The sequence below is a fragment of the Prinia subflava genome, chromosome 1 (assembly GCF_021018805.1).
Source record: "Prinia subflava isolate CZ2003 ecotype Zambia chromosome 1, Cam_Psub_1.2, whole genome shotgun sequence".
NCBI lineage: Eukaryota > Metazoa > Chordata > Aves > Passeriformes > Cisticolidae > Prinia > Prinia subflava.
This window is the reverse complement of record NC_086247.1, coordinates 145,941,286-145,958,778: the sequence shown is the minus strand read 5'-3', so window position 1 is coordinate 145,958,778 and position 17,493 is coordinate 145,941,286. Positions and strand designations below refer to the sequence as shown.

Below are 17,493 nucleotides of genomic sequence, written 5' to 3'. Positions count from 1 at the left end.
AAAAATTTATTCAGTACTTGCTGTTTCATAGCAGACTCCAAACCCTGTCGCTCAATTCAATGTCACAGGCCAATTTAGAGGGATGTACTTACAGGAGAAAAAACAATGACTAATTTTCTAGTGGGATTTGATGCATATCTGTGCCCTCCAGAACTTGTATTCTTGCTGCAGCATCAACTGTACCTTTGGAAATTATGCTTTCTGAATCATCATCCATTTTCACCTTGCAAGAAATCTAGAAGCAGTACTTGAACAAGATGCTTGTATTTAGCTAATGATGCTGAATGCTCTTGTGCTAATTCTGCACTTGAATTTCAAGTCTGACTTGTAGAAGAGGAGAAATTTCCTGGCTTGTTTGAGACTAAATGATGTTTCGCAAGTATGAATGGTGAGATATGCAGGAGAAAAGTGATGCTTTTGTAGGAAGAATATGAGACTGGTTCCACCATCCATAATGCTTAGCTTTTTGATTTTATTTTTCAATGGTACCATGAGACTTGGCACCACAAAAGTGTTACTGCACCAAATGAGAAAGATGCAGCAACAATTTTAAGTGACTTAGAGGACACAAATGGAAAATAGGACGTTTGAAAATCTACATTGTTGCTATCCACAGCAATTTGTTTTATACAGGTGGTGCTAGATTTTCAAAGAGGTCAATAAATATCCTGAGGTACACGAGTGGATTTTCTCCTGGCTGTAATGTTTGAACTGTTGTTTGTGCTCAGTGCTGTACAAAATCCCCTGCAGCTGGGAGGATTGAGAGGCTCTGATAGCAAAGGGATACTCAATTATTTCCTGTTCTTCCTTTAAAAAGTGTTTCATGTAAAGGTTTTAGCAGGGTGAGCTGCTGAAGAGAGCCCAGCAGTGGCTGGAAGGGCTCTTTCCATGCAGGCTTTGGGGGTTCCTGTGTGAGGACAGTGTGTGTGAGAGGCCACAGCAAGCAGATCTTGGGTAGTGCAGAGCTCTGCTCCTCTAAGGTGAAGTGTTGCACCTTGATGGACTGAAATGGGAGGGATTTGGGGACATGGCAGTTGTGAGAAAACAGCAAGGTGTGACATTCTAGCTGGTTTTTTTGAAATTAGGCAAGATGCCCAGGTTTTTAGCTGGTGTCTGATGGAGCTGAAGAAATACTAAGAGGAGGGAAGGGTGAGTCAGTTCTGACTCAGTCTTTGAGGTGTAGAATATCCTGTCTTCAGCTGTTGACTGTATTCACCAAAATTTTCCTTAAGGAACTGAACTCTTCTGAGATCGAGATTTTTCATTTTATTTGTCTCCAGGGGAAATAAGTGTGTTGAACTGGTGCTTATTTTTTTCAGTTGTAAAGGAAATTTAAATCTGAATCAAAACTTAGGGAGCTCTCTTCATGCCTGGATAGTGTCTTGAAGTGACACATATCCAACCCCCACATCCCAGGTTACAGGTGAGGGTTCACAAACTGTGGGACGTGCACCTCTGATGTTAAACAAGCACCTTGGTTCAGAGCAGCATGCAGACACAGCTCAGAAATCTGAGTATCTCGTGCATCAAGATGTGAATGTGGGAGTGGCTGCACTGAGACAGAGCTCACAGGAGGAGAAGGAAATACTTCCAAGGGTCTCCTTGCTCTTTGACAAGAGGAACAGACCATGAGCACTTGTCCCACCTGGTAGAGGACCTCTGCTTAATCTTCATCTTCTATGCTGGGGCATCTGTAAAGCAACTGATCCACAGCAGCTCTGGGTTCCAAATATCCTGAATTTGTCCCAGTGTGATCATCCTGTGTGTCTTTCCTCTGAAAGTGAATCTTTGCTGGCATAGTTTTAAGTTGTGGAAAAAGTCTATAATCTATCATGGAGTGAACAGGGAGGAAGAGATTACTTGGCTTTTCTGGGCCCAAAGGCTTGGGGTTTTATTTTCAGCTTTCTTTGTGTCAGTAGCATTCTCGAGGTACAAGTACCTTGCACAAACCTTGGGAAGGGAAGTTAAACACTTCCCTCAATTTATGGTATTCAGTGCTCCAAGCTTTGCCATCAGCTTTCATTGAGGTGTTCTGTGAGTCATGGTTTGGGAATTACTGGGCATGGGTAAGACAGGATGGGAGAAACTTAGAGTTGAAGTTGGAAATTTGGCATTTTTCCCTTCCCATGCCCTAGAAATGGAGAAAATTATCTTTTCCCATAGATAGCCTTTGAAATACCCTCTGTTACCTAATCTCTGAAAATTCTTTAATTCTCATTCCTGCTTCACTAAAGGTCTTCTATTATTAACATAGGAAAAAAAAATTAAGATTCTCAAGACACTGAATATAAGAAAATCTTTGGGGGTCTAGAAACATCTCCTTTGTTATAGCTGCCTTTTACAGCTCAAACATGATGAAATTAGCAGAAGTGTTTCCTTTCAGCATTCACTTTGCTGTCATGCTTCTTCTGGAGAGGATAAGTTTTCAGAAGCACTTGATGTATCTGCAGTAAAATCTCATTGCTGATTCTAAAATAATTACATGTTCTAAGTAAAATTACGTATGCCAAAGTGTTGGAAAGTACAGAAAATTTCTGAGCACATCAGCAAACTAAAGCCTCCTGAGGATGGTGGTGGAGCAGTGACATTCAATGCACATCCATCCAGAACCACTTGATAAAGTAGATTACTAATAAGTTGCAAAGGTCATGAGAAACAGCAGTTGTTTTTTTTTCTTTTGTTTTGTGCTCTTGAACCTAGGTTTAATGTTTATACTGTCTAAAGAGAGTTGTGTTCTATAGCTAGTTATTGCTACCCTCAGATGAATTGAGGTTTTTTAGGATAGTGGCAGGTAAAGTGGCCCATTTTCTAGATCTCCAGATAATTTGAGTACTGAAGGAATTGTTCTATGGAGATATTTCATCATCATCATCTTTATTCGTGTTTTTTTACATCAAATAGATGGAAATATAAAACATAAATGCAAAGTCTCAGTATTTCTGAAGATTTACGATCATAAATTCTGATGCTTAAAAAAAGAGAAAAAAGGAAACTGTTTACTGATACATCTGTATACACCACTGTTGTATATCAGAGGTGATGAGAGTGTTGGGATTGTTGGTGTACTTTGAGTAGTTCTTTAGGGTTTTACTCTGCTAATGCTGTCATTTCTGGTCTGGGAAAGGAAAAGCAATTCCAGTGCTGATGTGCCTGGCTTTGCTTTCTTGGAGTGACAGTGCTACCTAGTGCTCAGCTGGTGTAAAGGCAGCCACAGCCAGCCCCCTGCCCTGGCTCTGCATTCCAGAGGGCTGGATTAGTCTTGGCTTCACTCAGGCAGCGGTGGAAATGCACACGCCCAGAACACACCCAGAACATGGGTGCCCTTGCAGGTCAGCAGAGGCGCTCTGCTGTGCCACAAGGTGCTCAGACTGACCTGGGGACCACCGTCGTCTTTGTACTTGTGAAAATATTTTCAGCTGTTGCAGAAGATCTGGGAGGAGATGTGGCCAGTCCTGCTTCATGCTTGGGGCTGGGGGAAAAGGAGAGCAGCTCCATCAGGAGCCTGTCCAGCTCAGCCTTGCTGTAGAGCTGTGTGTGAGCAACAGATGCCCAGCTCAGGGACAGCCTTTCCCCTCATGACACCTTGCATATGGAAAAAGAAAGCTGAGTCCTTTTCAAGGCAAATAGTAGGAAATCAAAGGTGGCAGAAAAGCAGGAAGGAGGAACAGAAGGTGGAAGAGATCAATTGCAACAGCTGAGGGTGAATGAAATAAATTCGTTCTGTCCCCACCTCTGTGTCTGCTGGTAGTGGCTGGGAAGTGTGGCTGCCAGGAAAGATGCTTCAGGTGTCAGGAGACTTTGAGGGCAATAAAAACATGTCTGCATTTATTGATGGGAGGGAAGAAAAAGTAGAATCTGATCTTTCTGTTCAGAAGTGCCTGCTGTGCTGCTATTTGACTTGTTCCAGAGCAGCTTTTATCACACACTAGAGATGATGTTGGTTGGGGAAGTTTACTTTCTTTTTGCACAGACCTGGTTTTTAGCAGCTTTATATGAACTGCCACTCCTTATCCCAGACCCACTGGTGATCTGAAGGTGTGGTTTGCTGGGCAGTCCATTTACTTCAGTGAGAGAAATTAAGTAAAGGAGGAAACTTTCATTTCCCTTGTGTCTCCTGTAGCTGAAAAAAGTCCTTGCTCCAGTCTCATTCCTACTTGCTTGGTTTCCATCTCCCAGTGCTCTGTTACCACACTGTTACCTCCCTTTCAACTTCTTACTCTCTGTGTAACCTCTGAGAGTTTTGGTGTCAAAGGTGTTTGCATTCTGCAGTCTCTTGTTTTGTACTTTAGGATGTCCTGCTGTTTGTCTCAAGGCCCTTGGTTTTGCAGTGAAGCTTTATTAGAGATTAATGTGCTGATATGATGCTACTGGCTATTTCAATATTGTACAAGTAAGTGCAAATTTAATTACAGGGCTCAGATAGAGGAGAAATTTGAGGGCAGTGTAGGTGTTCAGGCCTAAGGAAATACCTTCAGAGGAAATGGTCCTTTTATGATATTCATGCTTTAGGCACTGGCAATAGTTCAGTTGCAGAAAAAGCCAGAGCTGCTGATTATTTTTTAAGTTGTTGAGTTAAATAGTATGTATTAAAATAACTTATAAGCAAACTCTCAATCAAAAGTATGATTGTGAAATACTGAGTTTCTTGATTTTTCCATTCAGCCTAAGGTCTGCATCTTGCCCTGGCAGTTCCTGAGCAGAAAAAGAAGACAGTCAAGATCAGTATGAGCTCTGTGCTTCCTAAATCTCTTCCATGTAAAATACTCTTCCTCACTCTAAACTAGCTTTTTTATTTTTAATGCTAGAAGTATGTCAGAATGTAATCTCTGTTCTGCAGAGTCAAACAGGAACATGCTCAGAATACCTGTGACCTCAGGCTGCTATCAGGAAGTGCTGCATGGTAGATCTGTGCAGCCAAATCTGTGAAGTAACCAGTCATTTGAAATCCCTTGGAAGTTACTGTATGTATTGTCAATCCTTTCCACCTGAGTGGATCCTGGAAGAGGTTTTCATCCTCTGGTGAACATCTGACTAGGTCAACTGAAAGAGAACCTGTGAATGAAGTTGTATTCTCAGAGCTGTGACGTTTGGGAGGATTGTGATATTTCAGTTTAGGGGCTCATGGTAGGAGATTCTGGTGTTCACAGTGTGCAGTAGGGAAGTCTCCTGTGGAGGAAGAGTGAGGGTCCTCCCATTAAATGAGAAGTCAAGAGATGCTTGCTAGACCCAGCTGGTCTCCAGAGACAGTGCTGCATCCTTCCCTGCCTCCCACCACTGGCCTTTCAACATCTGCAGGTCACACAATAATACCAAATTCAGATCAAATTGAGGTGTCATGCTTTGGGAAACACAGAGCCCTGTGTTTCATTGTTACAATGAAGATCACAAGACCGAGGATTGCTGTAGGAGTATTTGTTCTTTGAAATGAGAGAGCAGCTGTCATTTGTGCTGTGTGGTGCTCGTGGCTGCTTTGTGGTGCTGCCTCAGGTCTAAGACCAACACAATGAATTACTTTTTGATAAATGTATTGGATTTACATGGCAATGTTTTTGTAGTGAAGGGGCTGCAGGGGTGGCTTCTGTGAGAAGCTACCTGAAAGTTCCCCTGTGTCTGATATTGGTCCCCAGTGCCAACCAACTCCAGGATGGACCCACCACTGGCCTGGGCTGAGCCCATCAGCAGTGGTGCTTGTGCCTCTGGGATAATTTGTGTTTTCAAGAGGGGAGAGGGGCTACTGAATGTTATCACTTAAAAAAACCCAAAACAACCAGCTGCCAAATTATTCAAAAAGGATGAAAAAATTTAAACTAGTAAGGTAACATGATTAAGAGTTGCAAAATAAATGAATTTTTGGATATATTTTCCTAGCTTGTGTGTTTGGGATCAACAAAAGCAGAAGCTGGTGCAGTAAATCTTTGAGATAATGCCTTGAATATTTTGAGCTAGTAAAATACCACAGGGTACACAAGGAATGTTTTCATCTGATGATAGCTGTTAACATAATCTAAATGTAGGATCAGCTGTAAACTGCAAATCACCACAAATTCAAAAAGACAGAAATAATCCAGTAGGATGAGTATGCAGTAATTTTACTTCAGGTTTCTACTGAAGTGGAATCCTTAATTTCTATGCCCAGCCAATAGCCTGTCTGCTCAGGATGGGACAGCAGCAGCTCAGGACCTACACCTATGGTAAATGTGCTGTGTGCCTTATAATTAATGTTCTTAAAACATAAAACTCAGGGCTTAAGTAGATAAGTGAGTAAGAAGGTATTGTCCCAAAATCAGAATATAAATAAATCTTCATTAGCCGGATCCATAATGTTCACTCTTGCAAATCATGATAGATGAGGATTTGTTTGAAAACACAGCAAAGATGGTGGCATTTCAGGCCAAGGTCACATCTTCAGAGTGACTTAGCTTAGTAATTCTCTTGTTAAAACCAGAAGGGGTTTTTTAAATCTATACCCAAAGAGGGTGTATATATCTCACATAACTTAACAAACATGAAGTGATTATGCATCATTTTTGCTGACATAGTCTGAGCGCAGCAGAGACTGAGAATTTGAATTAAACCCATTAAAATGATTTTTTTCAGATAATTTCCAGCTGGAGCAGTATTGTTTGTGTAGCATTAGTTTATCCTTTGTTTTGCAGTCCTTAATTCTTGGTCTTAAATCAGCAGCAGTTGAGAAGATGCTGCCTTACCCCTGGCTTGATGATGGGTTATGTTTAGGCAGTTCAGTAAAGGATCAGATAGGTTGGTTTTTTATTTTCATAATTGTATTGACCAGTGAAATTAAATCTGATAAAAATGCTTTTCAGTAATCTTACCCAAGAACTGATGCCTTCTTGCCAAAGCAGTTGGGTGTTAAAATGCATTTAGTGCTTTGCCTTTTTTTTCTTCTTTTTCCTTTGGAAAATAAAGCAGTAATGCAGTATAAGAACACAGTACCCAAACTAGGCAGTCAGTAAGCTTATTAATTCATAAGGAAGTATAAATAAGTAATCTATAATAATATTTAGATGCTTTGCCTAATTTTGTTAATAAGTCTACACTACACCAGAACGTCTTCCTTTAGTCAATTTTTGACATGCTAATTACTGAGAAGCTTGTTAATAATTCATCATGCTTGTATAAACTGCAAAATCAAATTTTGCTTTTGTGCCTCTCAAGAATATTAATGCAATAATAGCTCATTTCTTATGGGAAAAGTCACCAAATGCAGCTTCTCCAGTTGATCACAACAGGGGTCTGGAGCATAAAGCATTGGGAGAATCTGCTGGGGTATTTAAGTGAGACTCTGTGGAGAGGATCATTGGCAGCAGGAGAGCTGGAGGTGGGTCTGGAGAGGGGAGGGAGGCAGCTGACAGCAGGACAGGGTGCAGCTGGAAGGATGCATCCCTGGGTCCTTGTACAGCTCCTCTTGTTGAACTGTTCCCTGAAGTATTCATCCTTTTCGTGGTTCAAACAGGTTTTTTCTCTTATTAAAATTGCTGGCTTCTTTGAAAGGAACAGATATTTTTGTTTGTTTTTAGTTGTAATTCAAGGATACTTTTGTTGTCAACTCCTAAAGTTTGTTCTTTCCAAGTCTTATTTAAGGGCTGTGTTTAATTTTAAGTCTTCAAAGCCTAGGCCTCAGTGATAGGACTTATCTAGTTTGTGGTTGTTTCCTTTTTAGCAAGAAAGTGGTGTCAAGAGAATATGTGTTAAGATCTAGTTCTATAAATCATTAAAAAATGAGATCAGTAAGGGAGGAGAACACAAACTTCAGCATCTCTGTCACTCCTGCAGATAAACCTGCAGGTGAATTGAGCTTTATCCAGGGTCTTTCACTGCTGCTTTCTGCAGCGTGACTGCATTCTTATTGGTAAAAGGTGCTTAACTGTGTTCTTAACACAGCATTCTGATTTAAAAAGAAATAAAAATCATCCACTGAGTGGGTTTTTTTAAAGCTAAATCCTGTTTCTACCAGCTCAGAAACGTAGAAGTTGTAGTGACTTAGCTATAGCTTTTAATCATAGCAGCTTTCCAAAATCTATAAAATGCAAATTAACCTGCTGATGTTTATCAGATTTGCTGAATCCTTTAACTTTTACTCAGCTTTCACTTTGAAATCACAGGCTGGTGAAAATACTAAACATCTGTGATTTTCCTGGAGAGAGGAAAGTTTCCTGTCAGTTACAAGAAGGTACAAAATTAATTGCTTCAAAATCACAGGATAGGTAAGTTACGGAAAGTGGCAAAGCTGAGTTGTCAGGTTAGATGCAAAGAAATATGACTTATCAAGTACCATGGCTCTTGTTAAATACATACGTTACCAAGAGAATTTTATACGTTCAAAAAAGATAGAAATAGACAATTTTAGTAACAAATTTCATTAAGGCATTTGACATCTTGCTTGAAATGCTCCATTAGATTGAATGAACAGGGAACAGATTAGTGGGATTAAAAATTCTTTCACTAAGAGCTACCAAAGTATGTCACCCTCAAAATGTATTGAGTGGGGTTGTATGTTGTTGCCCAAGGAATTGTTTCTTTCTCTAAAGATGTGTGATAGTCTTTTAACAGTCTAGATGGTGATACAGAATTTTTGAAGCTAAAGTTTAAAATCCTGAAGTCTGACCATCAGAGGACTGGAATTATCCAAGTGTGGGGGATGCAGCTGAGTTCCAGGCAAAATGGGGGAGCAAAGAATTATGTTCATACTTACCCATCAGGAAGTCATAATCTAGAAAAGTTTTAAGGTGTCCATATACATGGACTTGTATGTGTGTGTGTGTATATATATATATATATATATGAATCTCAGTATAAAACCGTATTGCCTTTATGTAGAAACTCAGAGAAAAGTAGAATGTTAACAATTCTTTATTCTGCATCCAAAGCCATAAGAACAACTGGAAGCTGAATCAGAACAATTCTGTCTTTAATGTGCTGCAGCATAGGCTGTTAAACATCCAGAAACATCCTGTGAGATGTTGGAATCACTGGAACTGTGAAATTTTGATTGAAGCCTTCAGATCTGTTTTAACCTCATTACCCTGAAATCTCTGGCCTGTGTTCACAGGCAGCAGGATTTCAGGATCATATTTGCATCCTGAGTGTTCTGTGATGCTGGATGTTCTCACTGATTGTTCAGTATGTAGCTATTTAATGTGTAAATCTTCATCTTCTTGAATTTCTCAAGTATCTTTTGGAAAATTATTCTATTATAACTGAAGGGCTAACTCAAAGCATAAACTCCTAAGTGTGATAACACCTCTTTACCAAGGCCACAGGACTGTTCTCAGGATCAGCCTGACCTGGATTTGTGTTGCAAGCAGGGAATGAGGACATGAGTTCTGGCTGAGGTGTGCTGTAATTTTGGAGAGCTCAGTACTGTGTAGGGGTTTGTCACAGTTCAAGCATTGTGAATTGCTGCCCTCATGGCATGGGAGGGATGTATCAGATGGATACATGGACTTGGATGTGGTGACCTAATCCATCTCAGTGGGTTTTGTGGTGGTGTCTGTCAGAGGCTGCCCACTTGTTTTGTAAAAGCTGCATGAGGATATGCAATTGAGAGAATTTACCACTTTCTTCTGTTTCTGCCCTGTTTAACCTGTGGAAGGCCCTGATCCCTTAATGTGTACACCAGGTAAATGACTCCAGGTGCTTGTGTGGGAAGCTGAGCTCTGTCCAGTTGAATGCTTGGTGGGAATTTGGCTGTGGGATTTGGCTCATCTGCATGGATTGAACAGAAGAGTTGTCACCTTTGCTGAATAAGTGATAGTCTGGGTTTTCCAGGTGGTACAATGGCTTAATGCACCAACTCAAACACCATCAGCTGGGACCCTGACTGCAGTCTCAGAAGTCTCTTTCCAATCTTTTGTTTTATTGGACACAAATAAGAGAACAGAAATATGTTTCTGAATAAAGAAATACAGCAAAATTTCAGTTGGTTTAATGGAAAATAAGGAGTTATTGTGAAGTGGATCTTGAAGTGAATATTAAAGGTACGTTGTGGCTTTTTGTCTCTGCAGAGTTTACAGATGCTTCCTCAACAACGGAAAGCCATAGCAAAATTCAAGGAGCCAGCACATGCATTAGCATTTCAACAGAAATTCCACAGGTAAATAATTAAGCATTGCTGCCGCCTGCTTCCTTCCCTCCTTTCAGAAGATAAGATCAGTCTCCTCTGGCTCAGAGTTTCTTTAATCCAATCAAGCATCTGTTGATTAGTGACCTTCATAAAAGCTCCGTGCCAGAATCAGTCTGAGCACCGCATTTAACTTTCCTTTAACTTTTAACAGGCACATGATAGATCTGTCCCACATCAACGTGGCGCTGATTGTGGAGTGATGTCTGCTGAGAGAAGCCCCTGCCCCAGAGTACTGTGGAGCTACAGACTCAGCGTGGGAAATCCATCGGGATGGGAGCCCTGTCAGCTCAGTCTGGAACTGCTCTCTTGAGCTACAGAAAGCACCAAGGTGACCTCCAGGAGAGGTGAATTCGAGAGGATCTGCAAAGGTGGAATCCCTTGTTCTGTTTCTTCACATTCTGTTGTAACCACATGGAGTTATAGAATTTTTTTTTTCGAAATGCTTTTGATGCATGTAGACATTGTTCTTCAGGATCCTACTGTGTGACCACAGTGACTTGAGAAAGAATGGTTACAGCGAAAGATTTAAAAAACTTTCTCCATAGCAAAGAATATTTGATAATGGTTGCTCTTATCTTCAGTGCAAGGTATTTGAACGAAAACTCATTTTTCTAAACAAATTAGTTGCATTGTATACCTGAGAGCACAGAAGGTATTCTTCATTAGATTTGAACATGGTCTGCTTTGCTGAATAGCAGTTTGCTGAGAAGCTTTGGAGGTGACACTGGAAATTTGTAGTTTTGATCTTTGTAAATAAGTCTGTCTTTGCGTTTTTCTATTCCGACACAGACTTCCATCTTCTCTTTTCAACTTCACTTATTCCATAAAACCCTGTGTAGGAGGAGTAACACCACTGTATTTTCCCTTGGTTTTTAAAAACAAGGATCTTTGCCCTTCAGCAGCATCGTGGGGTAGTGAACTCCGAGTTGTAATTAGGTTGTTTTAAATAACTGCCAGATGCAAGGAAAAAGAAATATTTGGTGGGTCACTTCAAAAATGTTATGCAGGAAGAGTGGTTCGTTCCTGATAGTTCTTTTTGGGGTAGTGTTTCATGGTTGCCTCATGCTTTATTTTGATCAGGTTTTTTTCTTTGAGATTTATTTTGTGGTTAATGCTGAACTGTAAGAAACCCATAACTGAAAGGACTTGTTTTGATGTGGTGTTCCTGATACATAAAGGACTATGAGGACATTGTGAATTTCCTGGTGAACATGTCAGTTACCAAAAATGCCATGCAGACATTAAGGAGCTTATATTTTATTCAAAGTAAAATTCGTAATATTTCCTTTTGGTTAGAACCATCCAGGTGGGGTTGCCAAAGGAACAAATTTTTCAGTTATTTCTGAATAAACTTATTAAAATGTCATCTTTATATTGGATTCCAGTTTTTATGAACATTTCTGTAGTTGTTAGGCCATGATGTTTTGCTTCCTTCTTTGTTTTAGGAATACTCTTAAACACTCCACCTACTTTTTGAAGAGGGGGGGGACTTACAGAAATATGTTTGTTACCTGGGTGACTGCAGAAAAACACTATGGGTATGAAACAAAAGAGCTGCAAATGGGGTCCAAAGTAGGCATGCCAAGCTGGAAGGGATGAACTAAGCAAATTTATAGTACCTTTTTTAATAGTATCTTTTTTTGGGGGGTGGGGGGTGGGGTGATTTAGTGGCACAGATACCTAATTGGCTTTCTTCCACTTTTGGTCCATATTTTCAATTAAGTAAAAGTTACCAAAAATAATGAGGGAATAAGTTCTATCAAAGTCTTCTAGGTAGACCTGCTTTCTGTTCATTGAAATTATATAGAGTAACATGGTGCTTAGGAAATACTCTTGAAGTCCATTTAAAACTTAGTGACAAGACACAGAAACAGAATGAGAATCTTTCATGCAAGCGAGATTTACACCCACCTGTATAATTCGTGCTTAATGTTTAATGACAGCCACAATTGCTGTACATGAAGTGCTGTTGGTGCTTCAGGGTAGAGCCAAGCCAGGACAGAGCATGGAGCTGCAGGTAGGAAGTGCCCAGTGGGACCAATCCCAGAGACCTGCAGAGTGATCAGCCCCAGGCTGTTTAACTCCTCACACCATCAGCTCTGGGACCCCTATGCTCCCTCCTCAAGTTATGTCACTTTTATTCTTAAGAAATAACTTCTTATCCTTAAAACAAGGCATTCAGCAGTTGCTCATCCCCCTGTCAGGGAGCAGCTCCCTGCAGTGAGCAGGACAAGGAGACAGCTCACAGTGTCTGGGAATCTGGGAGAGGTGCAAACACCACACAGGCCAGCAGCTGAGTTCAGCACTAGGAACATCTGCACTTGATCAGCTGTCCTGTCAGAAGCAAACATTATTGGGGTTAGAGGGTTTCTTGGAGCCTAAGAATATGGGTTTGATTCAAAAGTCAAAGAAGTTTGTAGAAACGCTCCTGCTTTGGGTTTTGAATCCATCCCAAAGAGCCTGAGGTTCAGCCAACTTAAGTTTTAAAAATTTTTATTCAGTTGGGTTTTTAATTTTTTTTTTTTTGAGACAAATGTGTGGCTTTGGAATAAAGGCATGAAATGGCCTCATATCTAGTTAAATGAAGGAGTGATGTGAGCAGTGCCTGGTTAATGAGTAGATGGATCCTCTTTAACAGCAGTTGCAGGAGATTGTTTCTTTTTGCATAGACAGGGTATGTGTGGATTGCTGGGGATTAATTCAGCTGCTTACTGCAGTACCTGGGTACCTTCCTACATGTAAACATGCCATATGTATGTATGTCTATATTTGTTTTATTATACACATACATACATAACTCACACCCTATGATGTCACCATATCTCTCTAATATCCTCAAAAACTCAGTAGCAAAAGTAGCAATTAGGTGAGTCATTTTTTAAAATGTTTGTGTTCTCTTACTTCTCAAATCCTAACTTAAAAGTGGATCAGTTTGGATGATACAGCTCCTTTAGATCCATTTGTTGTCTCCTCCCAAAAAACCCCAAAGGAAGCAGAGCTAAAGCTAGACTGATGTGTTCTTGATGTGTTCTCTTCTAGCACAGAGTTAAATCTGAGCATTTTAAGTTAACTTTCTTGGAAGATCTGTTGCAACCATTATCTTGTTCTTTCTTTGTAGTGAATTCACAGTACGATGCAAAATGAAAAAAAAAGAGAAGGCATTTAATGTAGTATGTAAATATTGACCTTTTAAAATTAAAATGCTACTCAAAGTGCTTACAGTCAACAACATCTTAGCTATTTGTTAGTTTTTTGTGTTGTCTTACCTAAATTTAAATTGATATGGTTCCATAAATGTTGATGTGTTTTTGTGTATATCAAATTTTTATAAAGATGCTAGTAAGTCAATACATATATCCTGATCTGTGTATTATTTGTTCAGTTTTTATTAGCATAATTTTATAATTATTTAAATAGGCAACTCCAGTAGGTGGTTATATGAAGTCAGCTTTTTTTTTTTTCCCAAATTATTTCATTTCCATCTTGTACCACTGGAAAATTCACTTTATAACTATTACTATTTTGCCTTGACTAAAATATTGAATTACCCATATAATCTGTGGTATTTTAGTACAATGTTCAACTTTTTTTTTTTTCTTTTTTTTAATTAAAAAAGCCCTAAAACAACTCTGTCCTTTAACTTCTGAGGGGAAATACAGTGCACTGTCAGACCAAGGCACGGGGTCTCTCTGGGTTTGTTCCACTGTGCTGTTTGCAGGTACAAATCAGGTCTGTGGTGTAATGCTGTCCTCAAAAGTTGGGGCTGTTTTGGTTTCATTATTTTGGGTTCACACATAGGCCAGGTTGGTGGCACCTTGGTCACAGTGTTATCAGTGCCACACCTTATCAGTGCCACACCAGCCCTGTGGTGTGGTGCTGGGGATGCTCAGGGCCCTTGCTGCAGGCAAGGGGACAGGGACAAGTCTGTAAGATTTCCATAGGCAGAGGGATGCTGTCCCCATATCCCCAGTGTGACTTGGGGAAGCAGGAGTGGATACAAGCATTCCCTCTGCATGGTATCCTTGGATATTTAGTTTATTCCCCCAGTTTAAATCTGAAGATTCGCTTGAGGTTTTCCAAATTTCTGTAAAGAAGTCCTTCTAGCCTTTAAAATGCCAAGCAGACTGAGCATTTTAATTTGCTAATGTTAGGTTTCCACTACAAGGATGAAAGTAAAACTGAAAGGTATTTCAGAATAACCTTGGAGGTCCTCATAGTTTGTTTTTTTTAATGTCAGCTGCTGGGGATAAGCAAAAACCTTTTACTTGGTGCTAAATTTTTTATCTTTTTTTTTAAACATTGTGTCTTTTATCTGTGTGGCTTGAAATGATGCAGTTTCCCTGGAAGCTGCTGCAGGCACTTTTGCCCTTGCACTCAGTAACTGCGTGTCTGTTTGTGTGTGGGTGTGTCACCTTTGTAGCTGGGTGAGGGGGGGTGGGAGGCTCTGGAGTTTCTTCTTTTGAGGGTTTTTTGGCCTGTTTTCTTTTTCTTTTCTCCTTTTTTTTATTTTGTCTGCTTGGGAGATACCCCGGGTTTGTCCTCTGGCATAGTATTGTGATGTTCTGCCCTTTGTGTAGTGCTGTGTCTGTGGTACAAGTTGTGGTACTTGAAGGTAGAAATGTGGCTTCACCTGGTCACTGTCAAAAAGGCTTTTTTTTGTTCAGAGAGACTTAGACTTTTTTTAATGCATTTTTTGTGCTTTTTGTTTTTGTTTCTTTTTTTTAGCATCATGGTAGATGAGAAATTAAGTGTCAAGGAAACAAATCCTGAACAGATTGCAGAAAGTTAGCTGTATTATAAAGGTCATTTAGGGTAACATAGAGCTTTTGTTTCAATGTTACCTTAAATCATGCCTTATCCTCTAATTAATTCATAAACATAACACTTGAAAGTGTTTTAAATTAGTATCAAATCCTAAGGATTTTCTGTAAGGTTTTTTTGTAACCTGATTTTTACTCATGGAGATAACTTACTGTCCACATGAGCACAGGGGCTTGTGTACAAAACCAGATTCATATTGGATCCTTGCGTATACCAACTTCTGGTGTCATATGGTTGGGAAGGATCATTTTGTTCTTGATAACGCTGCTTTTGGCAGGGTTGGGTTTTTTAATTTAAAACAAACAAACAAACTCCCTTTTCTACCTCTCTGCTTATTTTGCTGGAAAGTGTGGTCCTTGTTGCACTAAAGAAAACCTTGAAGGAAAAGTTAATCTCACGGGGTCTTTTAGGTGCCTGTGTTGCTCTCTGCTTTCTTGGTTGGATGCACTGATTTTTCTAACTAACTGGAAATGGGCTTTATAGACACACTTTTTCAACAGGTTACACTGCTTTTATTTTATGTAACAGCACTTGTGTTCAGTGGTTTTTACCATCTAAATTTTAAACAGTATTGCAGATTACAAATGCTTTTGTGAAAGAACCTGTGTACAGTTCAATGTAGCTGTATTGCAATGTTGTGTGTAGTCACTTGGCAGATCACAGTTTCAAACACTGCTGTATTGATGTTGTGTTTGTTCAGGATTTTCTTTGTGTGCATCTAATGGATTTTAATATGCATGGTATTTTTTCCCAGTGTCTGTCAGGCTGAGTTTGGAATCTTACAGTTTTATTTCTATTTTGAGAATAACAAAACCATTTGTTTGCAGGTTTTCTTTTTCAGATGATGAAACTTCTTTCAGCAGTTTAACTTCTAATTAATAGACATTTTCACTTACAGATCCAGCAGAGACCAGATGCTAACACTTATTTATTCACAGCTGATCTCCTGTACCATTGCATATAATTTTATTTATAAAAGAGCCCTTGGATTAAGTCAACTCTCTTTTTTGCTGTGGTACCCTTTGCCTCTCTGCTATGCTTTTTCTCATTTCCATCTCATTTGCCTGCATTTTTCCATTTCCACAAGGATATTTGCATCCTTGTTATGTTCCTGCCCATTTCATTCTCTGTTCGCACTCGGTTTTTTTTCCTGTCTGAGTGCATTGCATTCAATATTTTACTCTGTTTTCTGTTCTTCCAGCTCTTTTGAGGGTGCCTGAACCCTAGATGTGCTACCCTGAAATCCACCATCCTGTACTTTTCTTTGCAGACTTTGGTGCCTGAAGCTGAGGTTGTTTTGATACAGGTGTCACCCCTTGGGCGATGCTGCCCATCCCGGAGCACTGGAGAAGCATCACTTTAACACTTTTACTTTGCAGTTTTATCCATGCTGGGGAATGTAGACATTTCCTTTACATGCTTGAGCATTTAGCCAGGCTAAACAGGATTAACAGCATTTTATCCTTTTCACTTTTTCAGGAGCTCTGTTCTTGAATTCAGTGATAGTAATAGCACTTTTTGTTATTGCCACGTAGAAATACCAACACTGTCGACACGATCCTACCTCCTATTACTATTACTGAATGTGATCCTTCCTAACCTGTAAAGTCCTAAGCAGTGTGTATATATAGATATATATACATATATATCTGTATTTGGGTGTTTTGAGAACCATTTCAAATGTACTGCTCTAATCTGGATTGCAGAGTTTGTTCATTAGCAGTTCAGGATATAAATTCAGCAGCCGACTGCACTGGGAGTGCGTCTGCCTCCTGTTTTCTACAGCATCATCTGCACAGGGTGTGCACTGCTGATTGCTTGAGTGTAATACTGGACTATACCAAATCCTCCACGTGCATAAGAGATCTTTGTCGTACCTATTTAAGTGAATGTAAAAATGGAAACACAAAGATGATCTCATGTACAAGTTTTTTTTTTACATGTAATTCCATGTTTGAAATGTGAACATGTAGATATATTTATTGTACCTAAAATATGTCAATAAAAACTGGTCTTTATCATTTCCTGCGTTGTTGCTTGATGTACAACCTCAGACTCTTCAAAAAGGGCTTCACACACTGGATTACTTTACCATTTTTATTATGGTATCATCTCGAGGCTTATTTTTGCATGAGCAGTGTAGCACAGGGTTCTTCCCCAGCTGTGCAAAGGTGCCCCAGATGGAAACAAAAGTGGCTGAGGGTGAAAGGAGCTTGTGCTTGTGTGGCTGGTTCAAAGGGTCTGGAAGCTAAGAGGGGATCTCTTTAAAAAGAGATAAAGTGCATACAGGAGGAGAGCTTGTGAGTGTCAAAGCTTTTCTGGTACTTTTTAGCCATGCTGACATGTCTAATAAATCTCTGCTTTAAAATGTTACCTATCTTAATTAGTGACATAAAGAGGAGCTCTTGGCAAGCTCAGTTTGTTCACCATCAGTTATTTCCTGAACACAATTATATCAGCATAAATGGAGGCTAATTCCACTGGCCTGTTGTAGATCGAGAAGAGAGGTCAGGATCAGCTGTCTTGCA

At 39.8% G+C, this 17,493-nt stretch overlaps 1 protein-coding gene across 4 annotated transcripts in view; it reads left to right on the top strand.

Moving 5' to 3' along the window:
* RBM33 (RNA binding motif protein 33) overlaps positions 1-16,986 on the top strand; it is a 100,857-nt gene extending 83,871 nt beyond the window's left edge. For all 4 annotated transcript variants that reach the window (XM_063415888.1, XM_063415897.1, XM_063415878.1 and 1 more), the window contains 2 exons: positions 10,026-10,114; positions 10,296-16,986. In XM_063415888.1, the coding sequence (XP_063271958.1) occupies positions 10,026-10,114; positions 10,296-10,344 (138 nt within the window). In that variant the 3' untranslated portion in view covers positions 10,345-16,986. The remainder of the gene's footprint in view (positions 1-10,025; positions 10,115-10,295) is intronic.
* Positions 16,987-17,493: the final 507 nt, after the last annotated feature.